Genomic DNA, 27,238 nt, shown 5'->3' with positions numbered 1-27,238 from the left:
AATTTAAACGTTTATTCGGGGAGGGAAAATGTACATTAATCAACATCTGAAACAAGTGTAGACGTAGCCGTGTTAGCTAAAAGGCTAGTTTCCATCGGCCGTCGCTTTGCCCGATGTTGTTAGGCATCCTAGGATAATAAAATAGTACAGAAAAAATAAATCAATAAACAAAACAAACATACAACATAATTAATATACAAGAACAAAAAAACAAGAAAATATACAAAAATGTAGATAAAGATAATATAGAAAATAATACATATATATATATATATGTGTATTATGTATGTATTTATATATATATATATATACACTACCGTTCAAAAGTTTGGGATCACCCAAACAATTTTGTGTTTTCCATGAAAAGTCACACTTATTCACCACCATATGTTGTGAAATGAATAGAAAATAGAGTCAAGACATTGACAAGGTTAGAAATAATGATTTGTATTTGAAATAAGATTTTTTTTACATCAAACTTTGCTTTCGTCAAAGAATCCTCCATTTGCAGCAATTACAGCATTGCAGACCTTTGGCATTCTAGCTGTTAATTTGTTGAGGTAATCTGGAGAAATTGCACCCCACGCTTCCAGAAGCAGCTCCCACAAGTTGGATTGGTTGGATGGGCACTTCTTTGAGCAGATTGAGTTTCTGGAGCATCACATTTGTGGGGTCAATTAAACGCTCAAAATGGCCAGAAAAAGAGAACTTTCATCTGAAACTCGACAGTCTATTCTTGTTCTTAGAAATGAAGGCTATTCCATGCGAGAAATTGCTAAGAAATTGAAGATTTCCTACACCGGTGTGTACTACTCCCTTCAGAGGACAGCACAAACAGGCTCTAACCAGAGTATAAAAAGAAGTGGGACGCCGCGTTGCACAACTGAGCAAGAAGATAAGTACATTAGAGTCTCTAGTTTGAGAAACAGACGCCTCACAGGTCCCCAACTGGCATCTTCATTAAATAGTACCTGTTAGAGCCTGTTTGTGCTGTCCTCTGAAGGGAGTAGTACACACCGGTGTAGGAAATCTTCAATTTCTTAGCAATTTCTCGCATGGAATAGCCTTCATTTCTAAGAACAAGAATAGACTGTCGAGTTTCAGATGAAAGTTCTCTTTTTCTGGCCATTTTGAGCGTTTAATTGACCCCACAAATGTGATGCTCCAGAAACTCAATCTGCTCAAAGAAGTGCCCATCCAACCAATCCAACTTGTGGGAGCTGCTTCTGGAAGCGTGGGGTGCAATTTCTCCAGATTACCTCAACAAATTAACAGCTAGAATGCCAAAGGTCTGCAATGCTGTAATTGCTGCAAATGGAGGATTCTTTGACGAAAGCAAAGTTTGATGTAAAAAAAATCTTATTTCAAATACAAATCATTATTTCTAACCTTGTCAATGTCTTGACTCTATTTTCTATTCATTTCACAACATATGGTGGTGAATAAGTGTGACTTTTCATGGAAAACACAAAATTGTTTGGGTGATCCCAAACTTTTGAACGGTAGTGTATATATAAAAGCAGACATACAACACAGCTAAAGTACAATACAGTTAAACAACATGTTAAAGGTGTGTGTGTGTGTGTGTGTGTGTGATAAAAGCAAAACTGTTGTTTGAAATCACTGGGTGGTGTTATTCCCGTTTGTTTGTATTTGTGTGCATGTTTGAGTCACTGAGTCAGGAACCCATGTTGTGGATAACTGAAAATAACATCTGTGGCTTAGGATGTGACCTCACACACACACACACACACACACACACACCCATCTCCTCATTAGTGCAGAAGTCTACAGATTTTCAAAGAGAGTCATATTTGTGTTAGCTCATATTTCTGTTAGCGTCTATGGTCTCTGGTTAAATATTAATGACAATAATAATCTATATCGCACTTTTCTTAACAGTGTTGCAAAGTACAAAAGACATAAAACCAGACCAGGCTAAAAGTAGACTAAGACCAAAGGACGCGAGCACAGCTGACGTGATGGAGACGTAGCTCTGCAAAGCCAGCTCACAAATTTCACTTTGCACGTTCTGACCACCAGCTTAACGGTGGTCAAGTCTGGCGGTGGACTGTTTTTCTGTATAGTCGCTTGGTCCACAGCAGACAGCCGCCTTGTCTTCACTGCTTTCTTTTTGGCTTTCTTCTCTTAAAAATTACTTTGGTTGCTGATTAATGAAAACGGCTTGTAAAAAAATCAGACCTTGAGGTCGGCCGAGGCGAGAGCGGCGGGGAGACGAGGACAGAAAGACAGACCTGTATGAGATGCTGGGGCTAGGGTGCACGCAGATCTACACTGAGTTCCAGGCCAGTATTTCCCGCTATCTGGGAATGTCATAAGCCGTGTTGTGCAGAGGCTATTCTTAGGCCACAATGATACGCTTACAAATGGCACACCCCCCCCACACACACACACACGTGGGAAAAGGAACAGTTAAAAATACACTTTTTCAAAGCTAAATAGATTTCAAACCCCCCCCCCCCCACACACACACACACACACACAGCAAAACAGCCAGTTTTTGATTCATAAAAACTACTTTATTGATGCTTGACTTTACAGGTATTAATTACACAGTGAGGTTTTATGTGAGAGATGACCAGCTGAATGATGGCTGTCACGTGAGGCTTTGGTCATTGTTTAATCTTCCGTCCCCATGCACTGAAAACGGCACGTGACATAGACACAGAAAAGTTGTTTTATTCACATCGAGATGCGCGTTCAAAATACCACTGTTATCTCCTCACACATGCACACGCCGGGCTGGAAACGACCACTAAGCGCCAACCTAATGTTGACGAATTGAACTCTGACTGTGGTAATGAGATTGTCATGTCTACTTCTCATTTTGGCGGGTGGTCAAATTGTGTTCGATTTGCGTCGCCCCTTCTGGAAAAACCCACATTAAGAGCCAATTTCACAGGCTGGAATCAAATCTGCTCGGCACCGTGGCCTGTTGCCAGCAGCTAGCGGGCTAGTTTTGAGGCCATTTAATAATTTTAGCACGTTCACTCTGATACAATAATTCTTTGTTTATAATCCACTATTTGTCGCCTTGAAACCCATTTTATAACGCTATCATGTCTTGCACAGTGTAATCGATGATGTAATGAGCAGAAAACTATAATTCAACAGGAAACGAGAGTAAATCTGTTTACCCTGATATGTTGAATATTTGTCCTCATTAAGCACTTTAAATGTGTGTGTGTGTGTGTGTGTGTGTATGTGTGTGTAGGGGGTTGATTATTTTCACCATGCTATGCTGCACATCTTATGTTACTTCAGTGCCAATACAATAACGAGTTCACTACATTGTAACAGGTGGCAAAAAAAAATAAAAATATGAAAGAATAAAAATTGTTACCCTTTTGGACTATTCATTCACTAATTAGCTGTAGCTCTTTTGTGTATAATTAGCAGTTCAACATATTTACAAAGTGCTTATACATCACTGAAACCGTTGCTCTGATGAGATTGCAACCGCTCCGTTACGGCAGCTCAAGCTAACTGTAGCGTCACGACGCAGCGACGCACAACAGAAGTAAACAAATAAAACATTTGAGACAGACGACAATCTATCAACATCTGACTCAGTATCTATGGAAAAACACACCCCTCCCATACATTCAGTTTGTTTCCTCCAACGGTCAAAGGTCAACCCAGGAAACGATCTTTTAACACCGATGTCTGCCACGCAATTCAACTTGTCAAACAGAAGTGTCAAAACTAGATGTTTGAGATCCAATTTCAGCATTATCACTCAACAAAAAAGAAAAGAAGACAATTTCTCCATCACTTCCGCAAACCCAGCCTTCCTCTGCCTTAGGCTGGCATCATACGTGGCAGATTCATTCGTCAAAAGGGCAAACGAACGCGGTTTGCACTTTGGCAGGTGTTGGCAATACTTTTTTGTGTAAATTTTGTTTTTTTGGGGTAAATTCAAAAGATGTCTTAGAGGATTTAGTAACGAGACAACCACGTTCACCCAATTATTACAATACTGTAACAGAGAACTCAATATCCTGACCATTGTTGTTTTTGTGTAACCTACTGACCCCTGTGGTGGTAACTACAGTGCTGTTTGACCCAGAGATCAATGCTAAACTGAACAGTCGCCGGCGCTGTTGTGTCGGCGCCTTCCTGAACAAAACACGTGGTTGAAGCAATAAGCTGTTGACATGAGAGTACCTGTATGTAAAGGTCTTCCACCCGCCTAATCTGTAACATCTACTTGTTAGCTTAAACTTCACTCATCCTTTATACTCGCCACCACCTTATTCTTCCTCATTTGGCTGCTATGATGAAGATGTAACACTACACGCCCAATCATTTTCCCCATGAAAGTCCTACACGAGAGTAGCCATTAAAAATGGCAACCGGGAAAGCGTTCATGGTTTGGATACTCATGGATTAGCTTTCTTTTTGTAAAATGTACCAGCAGTGGAGAGCAGCAAAAGCGACATTTGTTCGCATGTAGTAAATATTCTGGATTGTATCTTTAACAGCAGCTCTGACGTCACAAAAAATAAACAGCAACATGTAACTGGTGCTGCATTGCATGTTTAGCTTTAGCCTTCATATATAGCTTGTTTGCCGTCACGTGATCCTGATGACGCGCGAGATTCAGCTGGAGGGCAGGAAGTGAAAAGCAGAATGGACGAGGTGGAGCTAGTTTAGCCCCAACTGTGCTAGTTTACACGATATTATGAGAGGAAGGTATAAACAGAAAGTCAGATATGTTGGACATGATCCTTATGTTAGGAAGAGGGATTTTTTTGGACGAGGTGGTCAGGGGCGTGGCCACGTGGGGGCCGGGGGGGCCGCGGCCCCCATTGGTCAGAGCACGGCCCCCCCGCTGCCCCCCCGCCCCCTTCCCCTGTCCCGAGTGGGTAAAACAAAACAAAAAAACATCTGCACAGAAACAGTCAAGTGGAAGCTGAAATACATGCATTATTATTATTAGCCTGTTATTATTAAGTCTTGTCCTTTGCCACTAAAGTTAGAAGCCCAATGGGCTATTTTTAAGGGATTTTTAAGATCAAGAAAGAATTTAATGAGGAGTAAAAAGTGCAGCGTGTGTAAATCCAAGTGTAAAAGCAAGAGTGTGTAAGTGCAGCATGGCAAGTCCAAGTGATGTAGTTTATTTAGTTGTGTGTGTTCAGGATATGGAAGTGTTGGCTTCACTGTGCACGTTTTCCCTTCATGCAATTGAAATTGCAACTGAAATACTAAATGGTCTTCGGTCTTTACACTTTACAACACTTAAACCATACCCATTGCATCAACACCCGTGCATGGGACATGTACTCGATTAGATGAATGATACCGTCCCATACCCTTTGGCTATACACAATCCATGGCATTGTCAAAAGGGCTATCATAATCTTCGAAAGTAGTTTTAAAATGGTAGTTTTGACAAGTGCCGCCTTAATCAAATGGTTGGCCCCAGCTGCCCCCCCCCCAGTAAAAAAGTCCTGGCTACGCCCCTGGAGGTGGTCACTGCACACACGCGCATCATCCGACTCCGCTCCTCCCGACCGCAGACGACGGTTCGCAAGCCATTCCGGCGTTTTCGGGCAATTTCTTGCCCCCCCCCCCTTCTTGCCCCCCCCCACGGACAAGAACTTTTGGTACTCCATAAAAACTCCTTGTGGTTTCTCAGTTAATGGCGCCAAACATAGGCATTTTGAAAGTTTGTGATATTGCTTCCTATGTAGAAAATCACTTCCTGCCCTCCATCTGTAGTTCGTGACGTCATACGCAAACAACCATACCCCACTGACTCAAAACCGTTGGAAATTATTTTAAACGCTTCTCAATTATTGGATAAACTAAGTCAATCAAACCAACCTAGTGCATTACACAGTTATATAAAAAAGCTTAGCAACAGATATACATAGCTATATTTTTATGTCTAATTTTAATCCCCCCCCCTCCTATTTACAGTGCATTTTTCACATTTTAAGTGTAACAGGAAGCAAAGAACAGACACCAGATTTTGGCTTTGTTTTGACCAAGTAGTAGCAGTCCTTCCTCACAATACTTGTGCTTTTGACTGTAGAACTGCTACGACACACGAGTTAGGAAATCCTTTGTAAAGATTCCCACCAAAACTTTCAAACTTGAGGTGGTTGTCGAATACACTGAAGCCGTTTTCACATATGAACTCGGGACGATGTCTGGAGAATCAGGTCCGGGCATCGTCCGGAGTCGCTCTTTAACACACACGTCTAACGCTAAATACAGCCGCAAACAGTGACTCCGAGGTTCAAGCCAACGCAGACCATTAGGAGCACCAAGTTCGGTGATGTTTGCACAAATTGTCATTGAGCTATTGCCAAATTTGCATCAGGCCCATGCTTGTGTTTGGAACTGGTGGCGCCCCCTATTGAGAGATTTCAAAACAGTTTTACACGTGTGGTTATGAAACATATCCTGGGAGCTTTTGTAACGATTGGACAAACAATTTGATTTATAGTCTGATTTGTTATGCCACGCCCATTTTTTTGCACTTCTTGCGCTCCCCTGATGTAGATTTGAATGACGCTTTCAGGGTATATTTCAGGTACCTACGTGGACATATCGTGCAAGTTTTGTGATGGTTGGCCCGACGATTGTTGACTGGTTTATTTAGGTGCTGAGTCACACCCATCTGAAGGCCAATAGTTTGAAAACTAAATAAGACAGCAACAAGCTTTATACAACTTTTGATGAGCTTGGTCCAATGATGATCCACAGGACATTTGGTAGCAATCGGACCTACGGTTTAGGACAAGGGTCCCTAATTACTTTTTATAGCGGGCCACTTCTAGGGACACTTTTAAAACCACAGGCCACTCAACCTCCAGCAGCATGTTGTTCGTTAGTTTGTTTTGGTGTCGATATGTTGCAGGTATTATAATTTAAACAGAGATTTTTCATCGATTTTTCGATATATTACTAGTCTTACTTTTACTAAGAAATTTTTTTTTTTTTGGTAGGGAAATAAAAAAAAAAATCTTCTGGCATTTCTCCAAAAATTCTTGCGGACCATAAATCAACCCGTCACGGGCCGGACGTGGCCCGCGGGCCGCCTATTGGGGACCCCTGGTTTAGGAGATATCAAAAATGTGTTTTTCAAAAAATTCGAAATGGCGGAAAATCTAGCTAGGCAGACTTTAGTGGTTCTTGAGGCAAAACTGGAGAGCGAGCGTAAGAATAGATGGTTGTCCGTATCAAGTTTTGTGTAAATCAGACTTACGGTGTAGGAGTTATGATTTTTCAAAGATCAAAATTTTAACCTTTTAATTATAGTGCCTCTATCAGGCCGACTGGGGTCATACTTCTCGGGCAGCACTTGCACACAACTTCCAGTCAATGGGCAAACGCTCACGTATCTACCATTTACCATCTCACGGGAATTTGGGCAAACATTTCTGAAGAGGAAAAATAATAATAAACCAGCACAAGAACATCAGGGGATAGTCCCATGTCAGAGGCGTTCTCACCTACTGGAAACACCCCGTTTGGTTTAGACGAGGGGTGGCGTTTGGGTGGAGCGTGCAGTAGGCAGGACATAACGGACGAGGCTACCGACTCATCCGTAATGATGACCGGTTTTGCGTTGATATCAACGCTACATGTATTTGGACGCATCTGCAATAACAACACAAGAGTGGAACGCAAAAAAAAACAACAAAAAAAACAAACAAAACAAAAAAAGCGTACAAATGGTGTGGTTTCGCACCATCTGCATGGTGGAAACGTCATCAACACGCCCGTTGGGTCGCTGTGAATACTCCGCCTAATGACCCGCTCTGTTCCCACACGGGCTCAATCGGACATTACACGGACTTTGTACGAGGGAGCTGGGTGGGTAAAGTCCATTTAATCTCCGGCCCGTTTAATTCGGACATTTGCGTTCTCACATACAACGCCGCCGCGTGATGTCTAGACAACTTCAGGTTTGCGGTGAATATGTGAAAACAGCTTATGTGTGAGGCACCTTAGAAGTCAACTACTCTTACGTGAAATGAAATGACTACAGTGACAGGTTCATGCACTGCATCCTTGGGCCAGACTTAAATGAGCCCTTGGCTGAGAGACGTATCGAAGGTAACGGATACACGAGGCTCAGCGTTTTCGGTTTTTACCGATTTTCACCGAAAAATACCCAGATTTTTTTTTTCAAAAGGAGCAGATCGGTTTAAACTGATTTTCAGCCGGATTTTATGTTTCCGCGGATCCAAAATGTTGTTCCTGTTCGTGCGAGGTTATGTAACAGTGCCCTCTTGTGGCGAAATTCGGCATGCTGGATGGCTTTGAAAAATAAAAACCGAAAACGCTGAGCCTTGCTGACACATAACTAGAGATTAAAAGTCAGGCTTCCCCCTGCTTCGGGACAGTTTTACTTTCAGCGGTCTTATTTAGACCAAAGCCCCATTAGCTGAGGGTTGAGAAGTTTCTAGAACGCATTGGTTTCATTGTGCGCACTGCTGTGGACTTGACATCATACTAATGGTTAACACTGTGTTGTTCACTTGTGAACTAACTGTAACAACAAAAGGACAAGTAACATTTCCCCATCATTCCTAGTCTTGGCAGATGTGAGTGTATCGAACACTGTCAGCTAATGGCACCGAGGCCGTTAACCAAAGCAGAAAAGTGTAAAAAAAAAAACATTTTTAAAAAAAAAGGACATGGAAATCAAAATCAGGCAATTAACATCTGATGTTGAATTTGACGATTTCTGTTCCTATTAAAGAAACTCATCTTTAAGTTTCATCCATCCATCCAGCTGAGGCGGGCTGACTCTTGTCCATCCAACCTCTGACATCCGGCCGCTGCTACTGGGTTCTCAGCTGATAGTCTAAAATAAAAACAAAGAACCCAGACGCAAAATTACAGCTGGAAAGAAACTAGGAAATCTCATTTCAGGATTCGGTCCTGGTCAAAATATGAATGTGGGCTTACTATAACCCAACACAACAGCATACGTAGAAACAGCACAGGATCCATTTTTGTGTTGCGGACAAATGTGTTTCTGGACATTTCTGACTTTCCAGGGGTCATCCCATTAGTTTGCCTGCCCCCCCCCCCCTGCCATTTTTAAATTATTTTTCTATTTCCATGTTTTTCAGGATTGGAAAACAGTTGTAAAAACATTTCTGGTGCTCCGGGACAGAGGGAAACCACAGTAAATCACTTCCAAGCAAACATTTTTTGCTATGACAGCTTACATTTTAAATCCAGGGGTGTTTAGCTGATCCACTTAATTTGTATTAGTTTTCACCAAGTAGAAAAAGCTTTAATTCATACATCATCTTGCAGGTCACCCATGTGAAAGACCACATGGTTCAAAGCCGCAGTGTGCAGATGATGAATGCAACAAATATCACCGTGGGCCTCGCATGACTGTTTGTGGGAGAGAAACGCCGAGGAATGACAGGAGAGGTCTGGAAGGAGGACACCGAAGGAAAATAAAAATGTGATAAGGGAATGGAGTAAAAGGGGAAGATGAAACCAGGGTAGGGATGAATACGATTTGGACGAGAGGAGAGAGAAACAAGAGGCGGTCGGCATAACAACTAAGTAAAGGTCAGCCCGCTCTTCGCCCTCACACATTTGTCTAAAAACATCAGCCCGCCCGAGCTGAACCCGACCTGCTTCATAAGAACCGACGACTTTTACCGCCAACACCTCGAGCCAAATGCAAGAAACCCTTCTATGTCTCCCTGGGGACTAGGGCCCGCCAACTGTTAAAACAACCAATGAGAGGGGAGATAAAGAACAAAGCGGTCAGGACGGGAACGCGATGTGAGTAAGATGTGCTGCAGAAGAGGAAAATAAAGGTGGTGAGGAGGCTATGATACAGCAGCGGTACCCACTGGACACCAATGGGAGTTTGGTGTTTTGAGAGGGAGGGGGAGGGAGGGGGGGCCTTTAAAAGCTTTGCTGAGAAATGCCATGTGGCAGAGAGAAAGCGTCTCGAGATGAAGGGTCTACCTTTTGTCCTCTCCACGACTGCAGGCACATTTGTTTGAACTGGCAAGGAGCTAAGTTGCCTCAATGATATGCTTGGCACTGGTAGTGGTAAATAAACATTTTAAATAGACAGTAATTGTACAACAGCAAACGGTGAAAACACAGACATATTCACAGCCATTTTGTCCACACACAAAACAAGACATGCAGAAATTGTATCACACACAAAGTCACGTGAAATCACACAGATTATACACACACACATTATATATATACATATACACACACACACACACACACACACTATAAAACTTTGTCAAAAGAAACGGTCAATGAAAGGTATTAGTGCTCAACAAATGAGCAAAATAATCCAGTTAGTCAAGTAAATTCTCTATGAGACAGCTGATGATTGCTTATAGCATGAAACAGGCTTGCACTGTGTCATAGAGAATTTACTTGAATAACTGGATTATATATATATATATATATATATATATATATATATATATATATATATATATATGGAGAGAGAGAGAGAGAGAGAGAGAGAGCATTTACTTGACTAACTGGATTATATATATATATATATATATATATATATATATATATATATAAAATCCAGTTAGTCAAGTAAATGCTCTCTCTCTCTCTCTCTCCATATATATATATATATATATATATATATATATATTCAGCTGGGTTGAGTTTCCCTGACCAAGCTCTGACTGCCTGCTTATCGTTTTGAGGAATCTCAGAGTTTAGACTAAGGGTTAGCTCCACATCCGCACTTCCTTACACAAACACACACACACACACACATACACACACACACACACACACACACACACACACACACACACACACAGGTGAGCAGAACAAGATTCCCAAGGCAGGTAAAGTATGCAGAAGGGGCCAGATTTAAACTGAGATCAGTGAGGGGCTCTTAATGGAAACTGCTCCAAAGCTGCACTGGCCTGACCTAAAGAACACAAGCTATGATTTCTGCAAGATAACAATGACACACACACACACACACACACACACACACACACAGAAAGAGACATACAGAACGACATACTTACGGACACGCACAAGTTTTGTTATGGAAACACGGTTGTGTGTGCTTAAGGTTCGGCGGGGGAGTGGTGAAGCAGTTCTCCCCTTAAGCCCAACATATCTGGATTTCATTTGCCTTAAATCAGATCTGCTTTAGGAGCAATTAGAGACACAGCCTATGGCGGGTTAGTGTTTCCCCGGTTGCTAGGGGCAACCGGGGGCACTCTGTAAACAACAGCACAGCTGTATAGAGAAATGATGGTGGCATATTTGTGATTCAGCGAACATGTGGGAGTGAGCGTGGAGAAATTACCTGCCAAATTCAATCAAGTGTAAGCTGTCGCATGCCAGATACACCCGGCTGTTGCCACACGCACAGAAATTCTTATGTGGACAATGAGACAACACACACACACAGACACACACACACACACACAGACGCCATATGTTAAAAAGCACAGTTTTATTGTTTCAGTACCGTGTCAAACGCAACTTTTCGTTCGGTTAATAAAAAAGCTTGACCCAAACTATAACTCTGTGCATGTTCCCGTTCGAGGAGAACACACGAGTTGGCCCTATCTATAAAAAGCTTATAGGCTCACATGGCAAATTGTGATTTGTGGAACGCCGGATACCACATTTCTGGCAGGCAAGATCACACAAGTACATTTGTGTCTTAATTGTAAAACAGTTTATAAACAGCAGTCCCCCCCCCCCCTAAAAGCGGGACTTAAAAGAAAAAAGAGAAATAAACAAGAAGAAACTGAAAGTTAGTGATTGCAACAAAATAAAAGCAGACTCAGACATCATAAATTAGCCTGCCGGGGCTGCTTCGTTGTAAATTTGACAAGACCCTCCGTTTCAAGGCATCCGGGTAGCGCGGCGGTCTGTTCCGTTGCCTACCAACACGGGCGTCGCCGGTTCGAATCCCCCGCGTTGCCTCCGGCTTGGTCGGGCGTCCCTACAGACGCAATTGGCCGTGTCTGCGGGTGGGAAGCCGGGTGTTCTGGTCGCTGCACTAGCGCCGCCTCTGGTCGGTCGGAGCACCTGTTCAGGGGGAACCGGGGGGGGGAATAGCGTGATCCTCCCACGCGCTACGCCCCCCCCTGGTGAAACTCCTCACCGCCAGGTGAAAAGAAGCGGCCGGTGACTCCACGTGTATGGGAGGAGGCGTGTGGTAGTCGGCAGCCCTCCCCGGATCGGCAGAGGGGGGCGGAGCAGCGACCGGGACGGCGTGGAGGAGCGGGGTAATTGGCCAAGTACAACTGGGGAGAAAAAGGTGTGGGGGGGGGGGGGATCCAAAGAAATAAAAACCCTCCATTTCAGACTCGTCAAACTCCAAACTCCAGAGGCAGAAAGGCGCCGATACATTGCTGGTCGTTTCTTTGATTTCCGACATTGGATTAGCTTTGTCCTACCGGAGTCCACACAGAAGAGCCACGGGGGCGGGTGGGGGGTGGGTGGGGGTACTAGCTTGTTTCGATCGCACAACGTACATGCCGCGCACCTTAACTCACCCGCGTGGACTGCTGGTCTTTTTGCTAATTGCGGCGTAGCGTGCCGCGCGCACTTTGCCGGGCCAGACAATGAATGGGCTGAGGGCTCCCTCGCCCCTCCCCTCCCTCCCCCCCTCCTAAACCACGGCTTTAACTGCCCGTCCTGTGACCATCAAACACAGCGGCTGGCTTTCCTACGGGGGCTTTGGAGGAGCGGGACATGAAAGGCGGCAGAGGAAAGACGGCCGAGGTCCCGGCTTCTCTTCTGGTTGGGGTAATGGACGGGTAGGGCTGACGGGCGCTGGTAATTGGTAGCTTTGTGTTTAAACGGGGGGCGGGGGGGGAGGGGGGGGTCCTCCGACTGAAAAACCTCACGGGAGGTCTTTAATTTACTCCCCCCCCCCTAAATACTCCCCTCTACCCCTCTCTTCGAGCGCGGACGCACGCCGGGCCGACGCAAGTGCGCCTGAATACACACATGGGTGTGTGTGTGTGTGCGCCAAAAGGGACCCGTGCGCGCACACACACACATCGGTCCGCGGCGACGGCGGCCTTTGCTGACTCAAGCTACCGGTGTCACACAAGCCATCCACGGCTACATGCACACGTGCAGGCACGCACACAACGCGCCACATGTTCACAACAAAGTGTTGTAGGTTAAGGGGTGAAACCGCGGGTTCGTGGGGTGGCGTCACAATGGGACACCATGCGCGCACACACACACACACACACACACACACACACACACACACACACACACACACCGCTGTCTGCCACGTGCCATCATCAGCAGGGCCCGAACGGAGGTTTGGCCACATCAGAGAAGGGGGGCCCCCCTCAGTCAGCGTGACTGCTGTTGGTTCTGCCTCACCAAACCACTGGACTGTCTCGCGAGCAACAGGAACAGGGTGCGTTCAAGAGCAAACGTTCGACAGCTCGGCCCGAGCGGATAGACAAGACGGCAACACACCGCACAGCGCATAATGCGCAGCGACCTTTTCGGTCGTCTTCAACAACCTTGGTTAAAGTCAATATCGACAAGAAGAGCGCACTGTCCGCCGGTGTTTCCCCTTCTCCGGTGTCGGAACTTGGCGACGAACCGCCGCTTTTGTTGGCCAACCGGGAGAAGGGAAATACACGCACGCAAGGGTCAGAAAAAAAAAACAAAAAAACGGTGTTTTTCCCGCCATTGTAAGATTTTTGCACAGCGCCCAAGTTGATTGAACGGGAACTATGGGGGGGGGGGGGGTTGTTAAAATGCAGCGCTCTATCTAAAATAATCTACCTAGTAACACCGTTCTGCCCTGTCGGTCTGTGGACGTGCAGCCTCCGAGAGGGACCCTCGCACGAAAGCGACCGAGTCAGACGTGAAATGACAGAGATCGGGCTCTCGCGATTTGAGGGCCGTTATTAAAAGACTTCAAATGTGTTCAGCCGTCGCGGTTTTCATGATACAAAATGGATGAAGGCGAACGGCTGCTCTGCTGATCGACCTTCATTCATAAATCAACAGTGAGAAAACATAGCTCAGCCACGAGACACGTCTTATTGTCGCTACTGAGATGTTTTCCAGCTGTGACTGTGATTAATCCTACTCTTGAAATGGTGTTTTTATAGTGGAGCTTTGACAGGGGAGACTATGGCACTTCTGTTCTGGCGGCGAGGTGAATAAGGCGAATTACGTTTGGTTCATCCGGAGTTCCTCCAGTCCTCCTGTGCTGAGATCGGCAGTGGTGATTTGCCGGCTTTCGAAATACGATCGACTTCTCGTTTGCTTTCGAGACTCACACCCGGATACATAAACGTTTTGGTTTTGATACTGTCACGGCCCGATCTGACTCAACCGTAGATGTGTGATATGCGTGTGCACGGTTGACTAAGATCGGGCAGCGACGGAGAGCCGCGTTGGCCGAGCGGGCTGGAGAGTGAATGTAGAGAGGCAGCAGCGATAGCGAGGACAAACATCTTTCGAAGGTGTTGAATCACCGCAACCGCAAGAGCTTCTTATTGTACAGTCATAACTGCGCACAAAATGTTTTAGGCTGACAGGCCCGGCAGTTTGCGAGATTAGCCACGGATGGACAAACGCACAATCCCCTCCAGGCTACTGCCTGGCAGAGATACATATCAAATGCATCAGTCGTTTTAGGGGTAGTTCAAATCATTTATAACTGGCTTATTGGACTTTTCATAAACAGAGAATTTAATCTGAGAAAGTGGTCAGTCGGGGCGGCACGGTGGCGCAGTGGTTAGCGCGGTCGCCTCACAGCAAGAAGGTCCTGGGTTCAAGCCCCGGGGGTTGTCCAACCTTGGGGGTCGTCCTGGGTCGTCCTCTGTGTGGAGTCTGCATCTTCTCCCCGTGTCTGCGTGGGTTTCCTCCGGGGGCTCCGGTTTCCTCCCACAGTCCAAAGACATGTAGGTCAGGTGACTCGGCTGTACTAAATTGTCCCTAGGTATGAATGTGTGTGTGTCGGCCCTGTGATGGCCTCGCGGCCTGTCCAGGATGTCTCCCCGCCTGCCGCCCAATGACTGCTGGGATAGGCTCCAGCATCCCCGCGACCCTGAGGGCGGGATAAGCGATTCGGATAATGGATGGATGGATGTGGTCAGCTGGGTTATACAGCTTTTCCGACGCTGGTGGAAGATCTTTTTCGGGGCATGTTTCCCTTCGTCAGATAGGAGAGGAAAAGAAAGACAGGGAAAATAGGGTGAAGAGAGAAATGGCAGACATGCCACAGAAGGTCCCGGGCCGGACCTGAACCCGAGACCTGGAACTGAGAAAAGATGAAATGAGCAGAAGTGTTTCACACCTCGTCAGTAAAGAGGAGTGCCTTGGTCTTCTCTAAATGTTGTCATTACGACATCTTGTACAGCCATTTATAAAAACAGGATTACTGATAAAAAAAAAAACCCCAAAAGAAACCGGTTCTAACTCTCGGTAACATTTGTTAATTTTTAATTCAGCACCGCTGATCTGTGGGTGGATTCGAGAGTTTTCCGTGCCTGTTAAAACCAGGAGCCTTGTTTGCACAGGGCTAGTATTGCCTGTGAACATGAGGCACCTCGGATATACCACCCACCCGATGCATCCTCCACCACTTTTCACTCAAGGTGTCTTTTTATGTAAGTTATGACGCGCCTCTTCATTGAACAACTATAGAAAATAATAAATACGAAGGCAAACTCAGATGAAACAAAACTAAGAGTTACAAAATAAGTCTAGCGTGGTAATCACAATAAACTGGCCAAACGCACATCTATTTTGTGGAGTACAATAAGGACATCTCTGCTTTTAACACCCCTCAGAAGGGGCTTGTTTTATCCCTCCAGTCTACTAACTAACTAACTAAATAAATAAATGTGCCATTCTCAAGTCTTCAGATTCTCATTTCTATTTAAATCCACCCAAATAGTATGCATGAATTGGGGAAAACCAAGATATTACTCTGGGACATCCTTGTGGACGTGCACGTCTCCACAGCGTGATAAAAATATACCTATAATCTGTTGAGCAGAGCCGGCAGACGAAGCACCCTGCATTAAGAACAAGGCTCCTATAGCGTCCGCCGTTCCAGCTCCCGTATTTTTCCGAACTACAGTTTTTAACCATTTGGGAATTGAAAACGCGATGCAGAGGAGCGCCGCTGGTGACATAATTCATGTTGTGATGGGGTTTTTCTTTCCTTTCTCATGATTAATGGGTGCCTATATATACTTTTTATATTATTTTTTTTAAGACTTGCAAATAGCCCGAGCCATTTTTCACACGTTTCCATACTATGAATCCTGTGGGTATACACTTGGACACGCCGTATTTTTGTAAACTGCTGATATTGTGTCCTTTGAATAGTATTTCTCTTTCTCTCCTTCCTACTGTTTTTCCTACCCTCTCTTTTTTTCTTCTCGCTCTCTTTTTCCCCTCCCCATTCTGTACCACGGTCAATTGATGAGGCAGGACTTTCATGAAATATTATAATGGCTATGATGAGATGTAATGTAATTAAACAAGACAACTTTTAAAACAATAAAGAGGTTTGCCATCTAGCGTGACTTGACCGAGTCACTACTTTCGTGCTGAGGAAATGGAAAAGGTTTGAAGACAGAAATATGTCAGAGCCGCTAAGTAAGTAGAAGAGCATGCCTCGTTGGCATCTTTCTCTGGAGGCAATCACAGCCGACACGTCTTTCTGTAGGATCTTTTACATTTCACAGTTCGCAGCTCTGACCATCTGCCGAGCTGCGACGGGTTCTGAGGTCCACCCACTGTTAAAAGGCTTGACCTCCCCGGCACGAAATCTACGGTCCACATAATATTAGCAACATAAGTCATCTAGCAGACCTGCTCCGTGCTTACTTTACTAGATCTTATCAGGCACGTTAAGCTGGAGCGAAGGGGATGGAAAGAAAGAGAAAGGAGCGAGAGAGAGAGGGAGAGAGAGAGAGAGAGAGAGGGAGAGAGAGAGAGAGAGAGAGAGGGAGAGAGGGAGAAGGCCGGACAGAGAGGCCGTTAAAAAACTGGGCAATGTATCCTATTTGTCCCGCGAGTCTCCATCAGCCTCGGCAGAATTCCCCTTCTCTCGCATGTGCGAGCGTTCCTAAATCATTCCTTGGCTGTGCGCTCTGGCAGCCGCCCCAAGACGAAAGGTAACATAAACATTTAGGAGCGGGGCTGTGCATTGCTGTACGGGGCCTGTGCACGTGGGTTCCCTGTGGGCTTGCCTGCGTTCGTCATTCGCTGACCTATGAGCTGGAGATAGGTCATAACTGCTGGCAGGGAAGAGCGGAGGCTCAAACAGTACCTCACCAGCAATTCCCCCTTGCTGTCAGGTCTTTTTTCCTTGCCAATTATATGTGCACGTTTTTCTGACCGTTTAAGTAGAGGCGTCCACTATACCTGACGCATTATGTAAAGTATTTGTGTCACTTTAGGCTGTTTTTTTTGTTTGTTTGTTTGTGGCTTCTAAATGTACTGCTGTGAAATCAAAATGGTTTTCGATTCTTTTCTTGTTCTCACAAAAATCCCATTAGGGTCCTGAAAGTGCCACGTAAGTGCGGCCAGGTGTGGACGCCATCGGTGAGTCCGTCAAGTCCACCAGCTACTTAACGAAGGGGCAAAATTAAGTTCGCATCGTTAAACCGAAAGACCTACTTACCAAAGCAGCTGAGATGATTAGCTAGTGACATTCTGAAGCCACTCGCTACTATTGGCGGATGAAGCTGATTTCATGCCCTGCCTTTCTTCTATTTCTGTCTCTCTCTTCTTCTTTTCATTGCTCTCCCCAACGTGTCTCTCTTGCCAAGCCCAATGGAGTTTTAGACCCTTTCCCCCTGATATGTTTTCGTTTTCTCTAATGTTTTTTCCTTCCTCTAGCTTTGCAAGAAGATTGTATTAATTTCAGAGTTGCAGCATCATTCTTTAACTACTTCAGCATGTGGAGAACAGGGACTCTGTGTGATAAAACACACACACACACACACACACACACACACACACACACACACACACACACACACACACACACACACACACACACACACACACACACACACACGAAGCAAATGGACCTGGCTGCTTTTTTCAGTGATTTAAAACATGAATTTCGACTGCCATGCCGAACAATCTCTCTCTCTGTTCAGCAGATATCATTGGAACATCACTTCGGTCCATTTTATTGTTGATTATTAAAGTGGACTGCATGAGCTCACTGAGTTGAGGTCTAGGTGGCTGTTGCCACTGGGCATATCCCAAGCTCACTTTATATTGTTACCGGGACAGATACGAGAGCATAGGATTGCCCTATTAAAAATCATTAACCGCTTGCTCAAATGCTGTCCGGACATTCAATTCGTCCAGCTCTGAGCAACAGACTGCCGCTGTTTTGAACAATATTCAAGGCAGTTCAGTGGCTCCTGGGACATAGTATCTGCAACACCCCATCCGTTGTTTTTTTAATGTCTTTCCACGGTCCATCTGTTAGCACAGAGCTAAGATATAGTGATAGCACTAATGCTGTTCAGAGGTGGGAAATCCTCCCCTGGGCAACAAACTTTCAAAATACTGCTGCAAAAGTGCAGTGTTTCATTGCCCATATTTTTTTATTTTGTATTTTTCTCTAACAAAGGGGATATACTTATAAGGTACATTACTAAACTGGGGTGGTCTGTGTCTAGTGCTGATGCTTTACTGCTCTCCTCTCACACTGAGGAGGAGTTTAAAAGTCTGTCAATGAATTTATTTTGCTCTCTGAACTATACTCAACTGCATTCAAAGGGTCAGTTGTCTACCCTACCTGGAGAATATTTGCTAGTCAGCAAACTCTGGATTGAACAAAAGTAGCTGCTAACGCTAATCTCTGCACAGATTTATTCATGTTTGTCACTTTGTTATTCACGTTTAACTCAGTACAATGCAGCATTGCTCAAATATGTTAGTGACATGAAACAAGGGGATTATACATATCCTGGACTAGCTCTGCTGAGTCGATTTTGAAAAGCTTGTTTGCAATTATTGCAACTATCAGGTTGCATGTGGACCTGGACAACCTGGACATCTGGACAACCAACTTGCTCAGGCCTGCTCAGCATGTGGTATGAGTCTGTGGTGGCCAGTGCTCTAAGGATAGCGGATGCAAACAGACTCAATAAACAGATCCACAAGGCCGGTGCCATTGTAGGGGTGGAACTGGATTCTCTGGTGGCGGTTTATGAGAAGAGGACGCCGTTGGAGTTATGTGCCATCATGGACAATGTCTCCCACCCACTCCATGACGTGCTGGTCGGGCACAGGAGTACTTTTAGTAATAGACTCATTCTGCTGAAATGCACTACAGAGCGCCACAGGAGGTCGTTCCTGCCTGCGGCCATCAAACTTTACAACTCCTCCCTCAGACTCAGACCGTCAGACACTCGGAGGTAATGGTCACTGGACTGGCCCTTCGACTTATTTTACCCTGTCGGGTTTTGTTTGTGCTGTTTGTTTTGTGCTGAAGTAGTGCAGTATAGATAGGGTGTTATGTGCACCATGCTCCAGCATGGTGCACATATTCTTATTTCTATTTCTTATTTTATCTTTTATTTCTATTTGTTTCAGTTTTTCTTGTTTCTATTTGTTTCTATTGTCTTGTTATCCTGTGTCTTGTTATTAGTTTTTAGCTTTTTTCTTAACTAGAGTGTGAGTGTCTGTAATAGGACCCAATTTCCCCTCGGGGATAAATACAGTATTCTGATTCTGATCCTGTGTTCAGCTTGCAAAGCTGGACCAAACCTGGACCTAAAGTTAGGGTAAGACTTCTACTAGCCCCCCCCCCCTAACTAGTCAAAGCTTAGAAAATCCTGTTCGCCGAAGGTCGAACAGTGAAATCAGCCCCGAACTAAGCAACGGGGAAAGGGCTATATTTGACAGGTATCTGACTTTGTGCTATTTAACACTTTTCAAACATAGTATTTGATTTGATGGTCTCACTGGTTTCCCTATTGCTCAACAGTGAGTTTGTTTATCAACAAAACTGACCTTTCACCCTTGTCCTGCAGTCTGACCTGCGGAGCAGACACAATAGGCTAGCGCACCGGTACCACCCTCTCTGTTTTCCTCGCAAAGCCAAACAGAGTCACCCTCGGTCAAGAGCCTGTCCGGCCGCTCAGAGTAATGCCTTCCGTTGCTCGATACAAGGAGCGATTAACCAAGGCAAAACTCCCAGGCTGGAGGAATACACCGAGCAGGAAGTGTATGTGAGTATGAGTGTGTGTTGGTTCATTGTGCGTGTATGTTTACATGCATAAGTATGAGCTACAGTTATATAAGCAGCATAATGATATCTGTACATGCTTTATGTAATGTTAATGCACACGTGTGTGTGTGTGTGTGTGTGTGTGTGTGTGTGTGTGTGTGTGTGTGTGTGTGTGTGTGTGTGTGTGTGTGTGTGTGAGTGTGTGTGAGCAGAGCCAAGAGCAACTCTATTGCCTGTCCGCTTCCTTCCTTCTAATCAGGGTTGAGAAGGAGCAGTTCTGCGGTGATAACCTGCTCAGGAAACCCGAGAGAGCTGCCAGTCACAGACATTATCACCACACAGACATGTTTGGATTCAAAACAATGTCCAACAATGACACCGAACAAAGCCTTTAGCAATACTTGACATGAGTGACTAGCAATTACAAATCAGCGTTACATCCATTTGACTGAAACTATGACCAAAAAAAAATATTTTGCCATGACGAAAACAAGCTCACAGCCAAATAAAAAGTCACGTTTGGTTCTAACCGTGAATCAACAGAATAACTGCAAAGCAGGCATGACTGAAACTTGTTTGTGTTAATGTCTTGATTAAAACTAATATGAGAAAAAAATGTCAGTCGAGGAACTGAAACAAGACAAGAAAGTTAAAATGTACCCTTCTAAATAAAAACTATCATGAAATGTGTATATGGCATTACATGTTCTTCGTAGTTTTTGTTAACAAAGGTGAGTTTTGATTTCATTATCCTCCAGTTCTCGCAGGTCGAGCATCTTTTTGCGTCATATTTTGTGTTGATGTAATCGACTCTGTTGAAAATGTGCTATGAGTAAAGAGGGGGACTGGTGTGTGTGTGTATGTGTGTACTTACCTCCATTCTGTGTGATATATCTAACCCACGGCAGAGCCTGGTAGCCACTCTTTTCAATGATCTTCAGGTAACGCACCTGTAGAGACAAAAAGCTTTTAGTAAAGGCTCAGCATCACATGGTATAGCTCAGAGCTCTGGGAATCAATCCCCCCCACCGCCCTTTTTCTCCCTAACTGTACCCGTCCAATTACCCCACTCTTCCAAGCTGTCCTGGTCGCTGCTCCGCCCCCTCTGCCGATCCAGGGAGGGCTGCAGACTACCACATGCCTCCTCCCATACACGTGGAGTCACCAGCCACTTCTCTTCACCTGACAGTGAGGAGTTTCACCAGGGGGACGTAGCACGTGGGAGGATCACGCTATTCCCCCGGTTCCTCCTCCCCCCCAAAACAGGGACCTCGACCGACCAGAGGAGGTGCTAGTGCAGCGACCAGGACACATACCCACATCCGGCCTCCCACCCGCAGACACGGCCAGTTGTGTCTGTAGGGACGCCCGAGGTAATCAATATATCAACCTCACTTATGTAAATTAATAACTAGTCCGTTCCTGCATATCGTTATTTAGACTGGTTCACTGTTTTTGAATCCACACCTCATTAAAATGTTGCCAAGCATCATTTACAGTACACACAAACCCAGACAAAAATTCTCACTACTGATGTGATCAGTGTTGAGAAACTATATTTTAACCAAAAAAGAAAAAAAAGCATTGTTTAGCGAGAAAATCCCACTGTTTTCACAAAGTAACGTTCAGATCAAGTAGAGATTAGCTAGACCAAACAGACCGGACAGGTAGACCAGAGCCAGATGAACTGACAGAACCATAGTAGGGATGTACAAGTTAATTCCATCACCCAATAAACCCAATTATGTCTCCCATGTTTATAATGCTTTAGTGACGTTTCTGCAATTTCTGTTCAATTTCAATGGTTCAAAACAATGCAAACACTAAACGACAGCAAGAGGAGTTTCCTGCAGGGAGGGAGGGAGGGAGGGAGAGGGAGAGGGAGAGGCCAGCCAGGCTGGTATGAAGACGTGTTAAAGACACTCAAGAGGGAACTGGTTCTTTTCAATACCCTGGCAAATTTCATCAAGCGTCCCTTTGCTCCCTCCTGCAAACTCAGCCGATATGCCCAGCGCACCCAGTGTGGACACAGACGTCCATTTGCAAAATGTCAAGTCAAGGCAATTTTATTTGTGTAGACCAATATCACAAATTTGCTTCAGGGGGCTTTACAATAATATCACATCCTGTCTGCACTTAAACCCTCGCATCAGAACAACTCCCTAAAAGAAATCCCTTTAACAGGGGCAAAAAATAGGAAGAAACCTCATGGGGAGCGACAGAAGAGGGATCCCTTCCCCAAGCTGGACAGACGTGCAATGGGTGTTGTGTGTACAGAATTGAACACAATTTACAGAATACAGCACTGAAAGAGGATAACGGAATTATAATGGAATTAAAAGACACGTGAAGACTTTGACGAGGAAGGCACTAAGCAGTGTCCAGATGCCACTGGAACAGCCTAGGACCTGAGCCACATGACCACCATCACCATGTGGACCTGACAGGAGGGCAGACTACACATGCACACAGGAGAGACTCACATCACACCATTCACATACACTGGAGAAGAGACAAGAAGAGATATAAGTCACACACTGGAGGGAAAAAAAGATACAACAATGGGCATCCGGGTAGCGTAGCAGTCTATTCCGTTGCCTAGCAACACGGGGGATTGCCGGTTCGAATTCCTGTGTTACCTCCGGCTTGGTTGGGCGTCCCTACAGACACAATTGCCCGTGTCTGCAGGTGGGAAGCCGGATGTGGGTATGTGTCCTGGTCGCTGCACTAGCGCCTCCTCTGGTCGGTCAGGGCGCCAGGAATAGTATGATCCTCCCATGTGCTACTTCCCCCTGGTGAAACTCCTCACTGTCAGGTGAAAAAAAGCAGCTGGCGACTCCACATTTATCGGAGGAGGCATGTGGTAGTCTGCAGCCCTCCCCGGATCGGCAGAGGGGGTAATTGGCCAGATACAATTGGGGAGAAAAAGAGAGAAAAATTCCTAAAAAAAAAAAAAGAAAAGAAAAAAAGATACAACACTGACACAGGCTAATAAAATTATATGGACTTCTAAGATATATAAAAAAAAGTGATGAGGATCCACCTGGATGCCAAGCAGCATCCAGGTGGCGACCACCATCAGCATGGAGACCTGGGAGGAGGACAAACTACACGTGCACACAGGGGAGACTCACATCACACCGTTCACGGGAGAGGAGGCAGGAGAATACATCATTCAGAGAGAGAGAAAAGACGTGAGAGAGAAGAGAACAGCTGCAATAGCCAATAATCTACACTCTATAATCTTGTCAGCAGAACACTGTGCGGTGAATTCACTGAGACAGAAACCAACCCGCCATGCAGTACAGGTCGTGAAGTATTCAATTTAAAGGCAACTAACAGTAGGATCAAGCAAAAAGAGGAGTTTTAAGTTTGGATTTAAAGGACTCAACAGACTCTGATTGTCTGAAGGCAGCAGGATGATTATTCCATAGGAACGGGGCCCGATAGGAAAAGGCCCTGGCACCAGCTGACTTCTTCTTAACTTTGAGTAAACACAGGAGCCCTGTAGTTTATGGTCGGCAGCCATACCAACATGTACCCTGGCTCTGCTGAAGGACAGACGCTAAGCAGGTATGGGCTTGACTAGTTCTTGGATGGGAGACCTCCCAGGAAAACTGAGTTGCTGCTGGGAAGTGGTGTTGGTGGGCCATTAGGGGGCAGTCTTCCCTCTGGTCCTAATAAACAACAAATACCCCAGTGCAGTGATGGGGACACTGTGCTGTAGGAGATGCCGCCCTTTGGATGAGATGTTAAACTGAGGTCCTGACTCACTGTGGTTGTTAAAGATCCCATGGCACATCCCCTGGTGTCCTGGCAAAATTCCCAACCTGGCTCTCTCCCTCTGGGCACCTAATCATCCCCCCGTGTAATTGGCTCAATGATTCCTCCCTCTCCACCTAAAGCTGATGTGTGGTGAGCATTCTGCTGCAAAATGGCTGCCGTGCATTACCCAGTTGGGTGCTACACATAAGTGGTGGTTGAGTTGAGTGTTCCCCTGTCACTGTGAAGCACTTTGGGTGTCTAGATAAAGTGCTATATAAATGTAATCCATTATTATTATTATACAAATTTCCTTTAACTTCATGCCATAATACAAGATAATAACCGGGCCCATTCCTTGGGCCTAGAGTTAGAACGAGGCAGAAGTCTATTTGATGGATAGTGCCTTTCTTAGGATATGAGATGTTCCAAATAGTGTGATCTTCTGTAGTTCTTGTATTCTGATGTTACCCAGGATCCGTTGGGTGTATTTCTCCATCCCCCCCCTTTTTTTTTTACAAGTCCCAGGTCTCCTATCACTACTGGTATTGTTGTGGTTTTCATTCCCCACATTCATTCAATCTTGATTTCAAGATCTTTATATTTCGGCAGTTGTTCAGTTACTTTTACTTAGGTGTTCCTTTCAGTCGGGATGGACATGTCGATGAGTAGGCAGCTTTTTTCTTTTTTGTTCTTGATGATGATGATGTCTGGTCTGTTGGCCTTTATCTCACGATCTGTCTGTATTGGCATGTCCCATAAGATTGTGATGTCGTCTTTTTCTGTTACTGTTTGGGGCTCGTGCTCGTACCATTTTTCTTTTGTGTTGATGTTGAATTCTTTGCAGATGTTCCAGTGCAGGTATGTGGTGGCCTTGTTGTGTCTTTGTAGGTATTCAGTGTTGGTCCAGCTCAGGGCACCCTGCCACGATATGGTCAATGGTTTCCTGGAATTGACCACATATCCTGCACACTAGGTCTGTGCCATCTTTGAGGATTTTGCTCCGGTAGTAATTGGTCTTGATGGCCTGGTCTTGGACAGCAATGATAAAGCCCTCTGTTTCAGATTTCAGCCCAGCTGTTTTGAGCCATTGGTTGGTCATATGTTGGTCTACATCCTTCTCATCTACTCTTTTTGGGTACTGCCTGTGCATTTGTTTCCCTTCCCATTTTTGTTTCATTTGTTCTTGGGTGTGACACTTTGCTTTTTGTTTGACTTTTCAGGCGTGGACGGTTGGAGCTTCATTTTCAGGTTGCGGTGTTTCAGGGAGGTTGAGCTCTCTTCTGAACATTGCGGCTTGGTTAGCTACGGAGTACTTTTTGTTTTGTTTTTCATGTTGTCTAGCAATCATGATAAGGGGGTCATTTTTGGAGTTAAGGTAAGTATCTAGGTTTTGGTGTTAAGTATCTAGGTTTTTATTATTATTATTATTATGAGAGCGGAGAGCTCAAGATGGAATACACGGTTTAAGACGATCAGACAGGTATGATGGGGCAAGCCCATTTGGGATTTTATAAGTCAGCAGAAGCACCTTGAACTCCGATCTAACATGGATAGGAAGCCAGCAAAAGGAGGCAAGAATTGGTGTAATATGGTCAAATTTTCTAGTTTTAGTTAGGATTCTAGCTGAAGCCGTTTGAACCATCTGAAGACTTTTAGGACTAGCATGTGGCAGACCTGAAAACAGAACATTACAGTAATCAAGTCTGGATGAAACAAATGCATGTATTAGAGTCTCTGCATCAGCTACGGACAGGAAAACCTGAATTTTAGCTATGGTATGCAAGTGAAAAAAAAGGCAGTCTTGGTGATTTCTTTAATGTGCTTATCAAAGGAAAGGCTGGGATCAAACAACACCAAGATTTTTGGCTGCCACAACTTGTGAAATCAGAGTTGTCGAGCTTTACTGTTACTTGTTCTAACTGGCGTCTGTGTCTAGCAGGGCCAATGACCAGCATCTCAGTTTTACCCGAATTTAAAAACAGGAAATTTAGTGACATCCAATTTTTCACAGCAGCCAAGCAGCCTTCTAAATTAGTAATTTGAGTATGATCATTAGCCCTAATAGGCACATATAGCTCAGTATAATCTGCAAAGCAATGGAAATGTATTCCATGACTACGTATAATTTGGCCAAGAAGAAAATTATAGTGAAAAGTAGAAGGCCAAGAACCAAGCCCTGGGGTATGCCATATACATACATACATATACATATATATATATATATATATATATATATATATATAAATGTAATGATTATTATTATTATTATACAATTTTCCTTTAACTTCATGCCATAATACGACATAATAACCAGGTTAATTCCTTGGACCTAGGGTTAGAATGAGGTAGAAGTCTATTTGATGGATAGTGCCTTTCTTAGGATATGAGATGTTCCAAGTAGTGCGATATTATTATTATTATCCATTCCATTACCCATTATCCAAACCGCTTATCCTGCTCTCAGGGTCGCGGGGATGTCAGGGTCGTGGGAATGTTATTATTATTGTTATTATTATTATTATTTAACATCAGAGAATTTCGATGTAATATTATTAAAGCAGACACAATGTGTTCTTCCAGATAAGCAAGACTTAAGCCAAGAGAGAGCTAGACCAGAGACGCCAAAATTACAATTTATTCTGTCTAATAGTATACGGTGATCATTGGTGTCAAAGGCTGGACTGAGGTCCAGTAAAAGAAGCAGCTTTCTATATTGCTAGACAAAAGAGCGGCACTGTCCCCAGTAGGGCGAATGCCGCCCACTTCCAGCAGGTAAGGGTGGCCCCAGAAAGGAGCCGAATCCCTGCTCATTACAGTAACGAGCCAGCCAGCGGTTCATTGAGGTGAGTCTACTGTACATCTCATATGTACAGTAAGTTAATAACCCATCACTACATCTTTATGAATCACACCCATGCAGCCAGTTAAAACCATCATTGTAAACAGAGTAATCAGCCCCAAGCTCCTTCAGGGGCATGTAAAACCTTGGTATGTCTCATGGTGGTCATGCCAAAATCCAAACACCATGACAACATTGTCAACTGCGCTGAATACAATGGAGGACAACACGATCTACAGTGGCTGAAGAAGCAGAGCGGGCGACAAAGTGACGCATGGTAGAAAGAAAGACAGAGAGACTCATAGATCAACACAGACATGGGGAGAGTCTGGGAGAACTGGGAATCTTCAGACAGAGAGCAAAAAACATAAAAGAAAAACAAAAAGAGAGTC

At 44.7% G+C, this 27,238-nt stretch overlaps 1 protein-coding gene across 1 annotated transcript in view; it reads right to left on the bottom strand.

The window, feature by feature from the left end:
• Positions 1 to 8,825: 8,825 nt before the first annotated feature.
• The window catches only part of LOC130109950 (AP-1 complex subunit mu-1), a 41,915-nt gene continuing 23,502 nt past the window's right edge, over positions 8,826 to 27,238 (bottom strand). The window contains exons 11-12 of the mRNA XM_056276914.1: positions 21,117 to 21,192; positions 8,826 to 8,848 (exon numbers count right to left, since the gene is read on the bottom strand). Of these exons, the coding sequence (XP_056132889.1) occupies positions 8,826 to 8,848; positions 21,117 to 21,192 (99 nt within the window). The remainder of the gene's footprint in view (positions 8,849 to 21,116; positions 21,193 to 27,238) is intronic.

The sequence above is a fragment of the Lampris incognitus genome, chromosome 3, assembly GCF_029633865.1.
Source record: "Lampris incognitus isolate fLamInc1 chromosome 3, fLamInc1.hap2, whole genome shotgun sequence".
Taxonomy (NCBI): domain Eukaryota; kingdom Metazoa; phylum Chordata; class Actinopteri; order Lampriformes; family Lampridae; genus Lampris; species Lampris incognitus.
The sequence above is the reverse complement of the archived record's forward strand: the minus strand, read 5'-3'. Positions and strand labels throughout refer to the sequence as shown.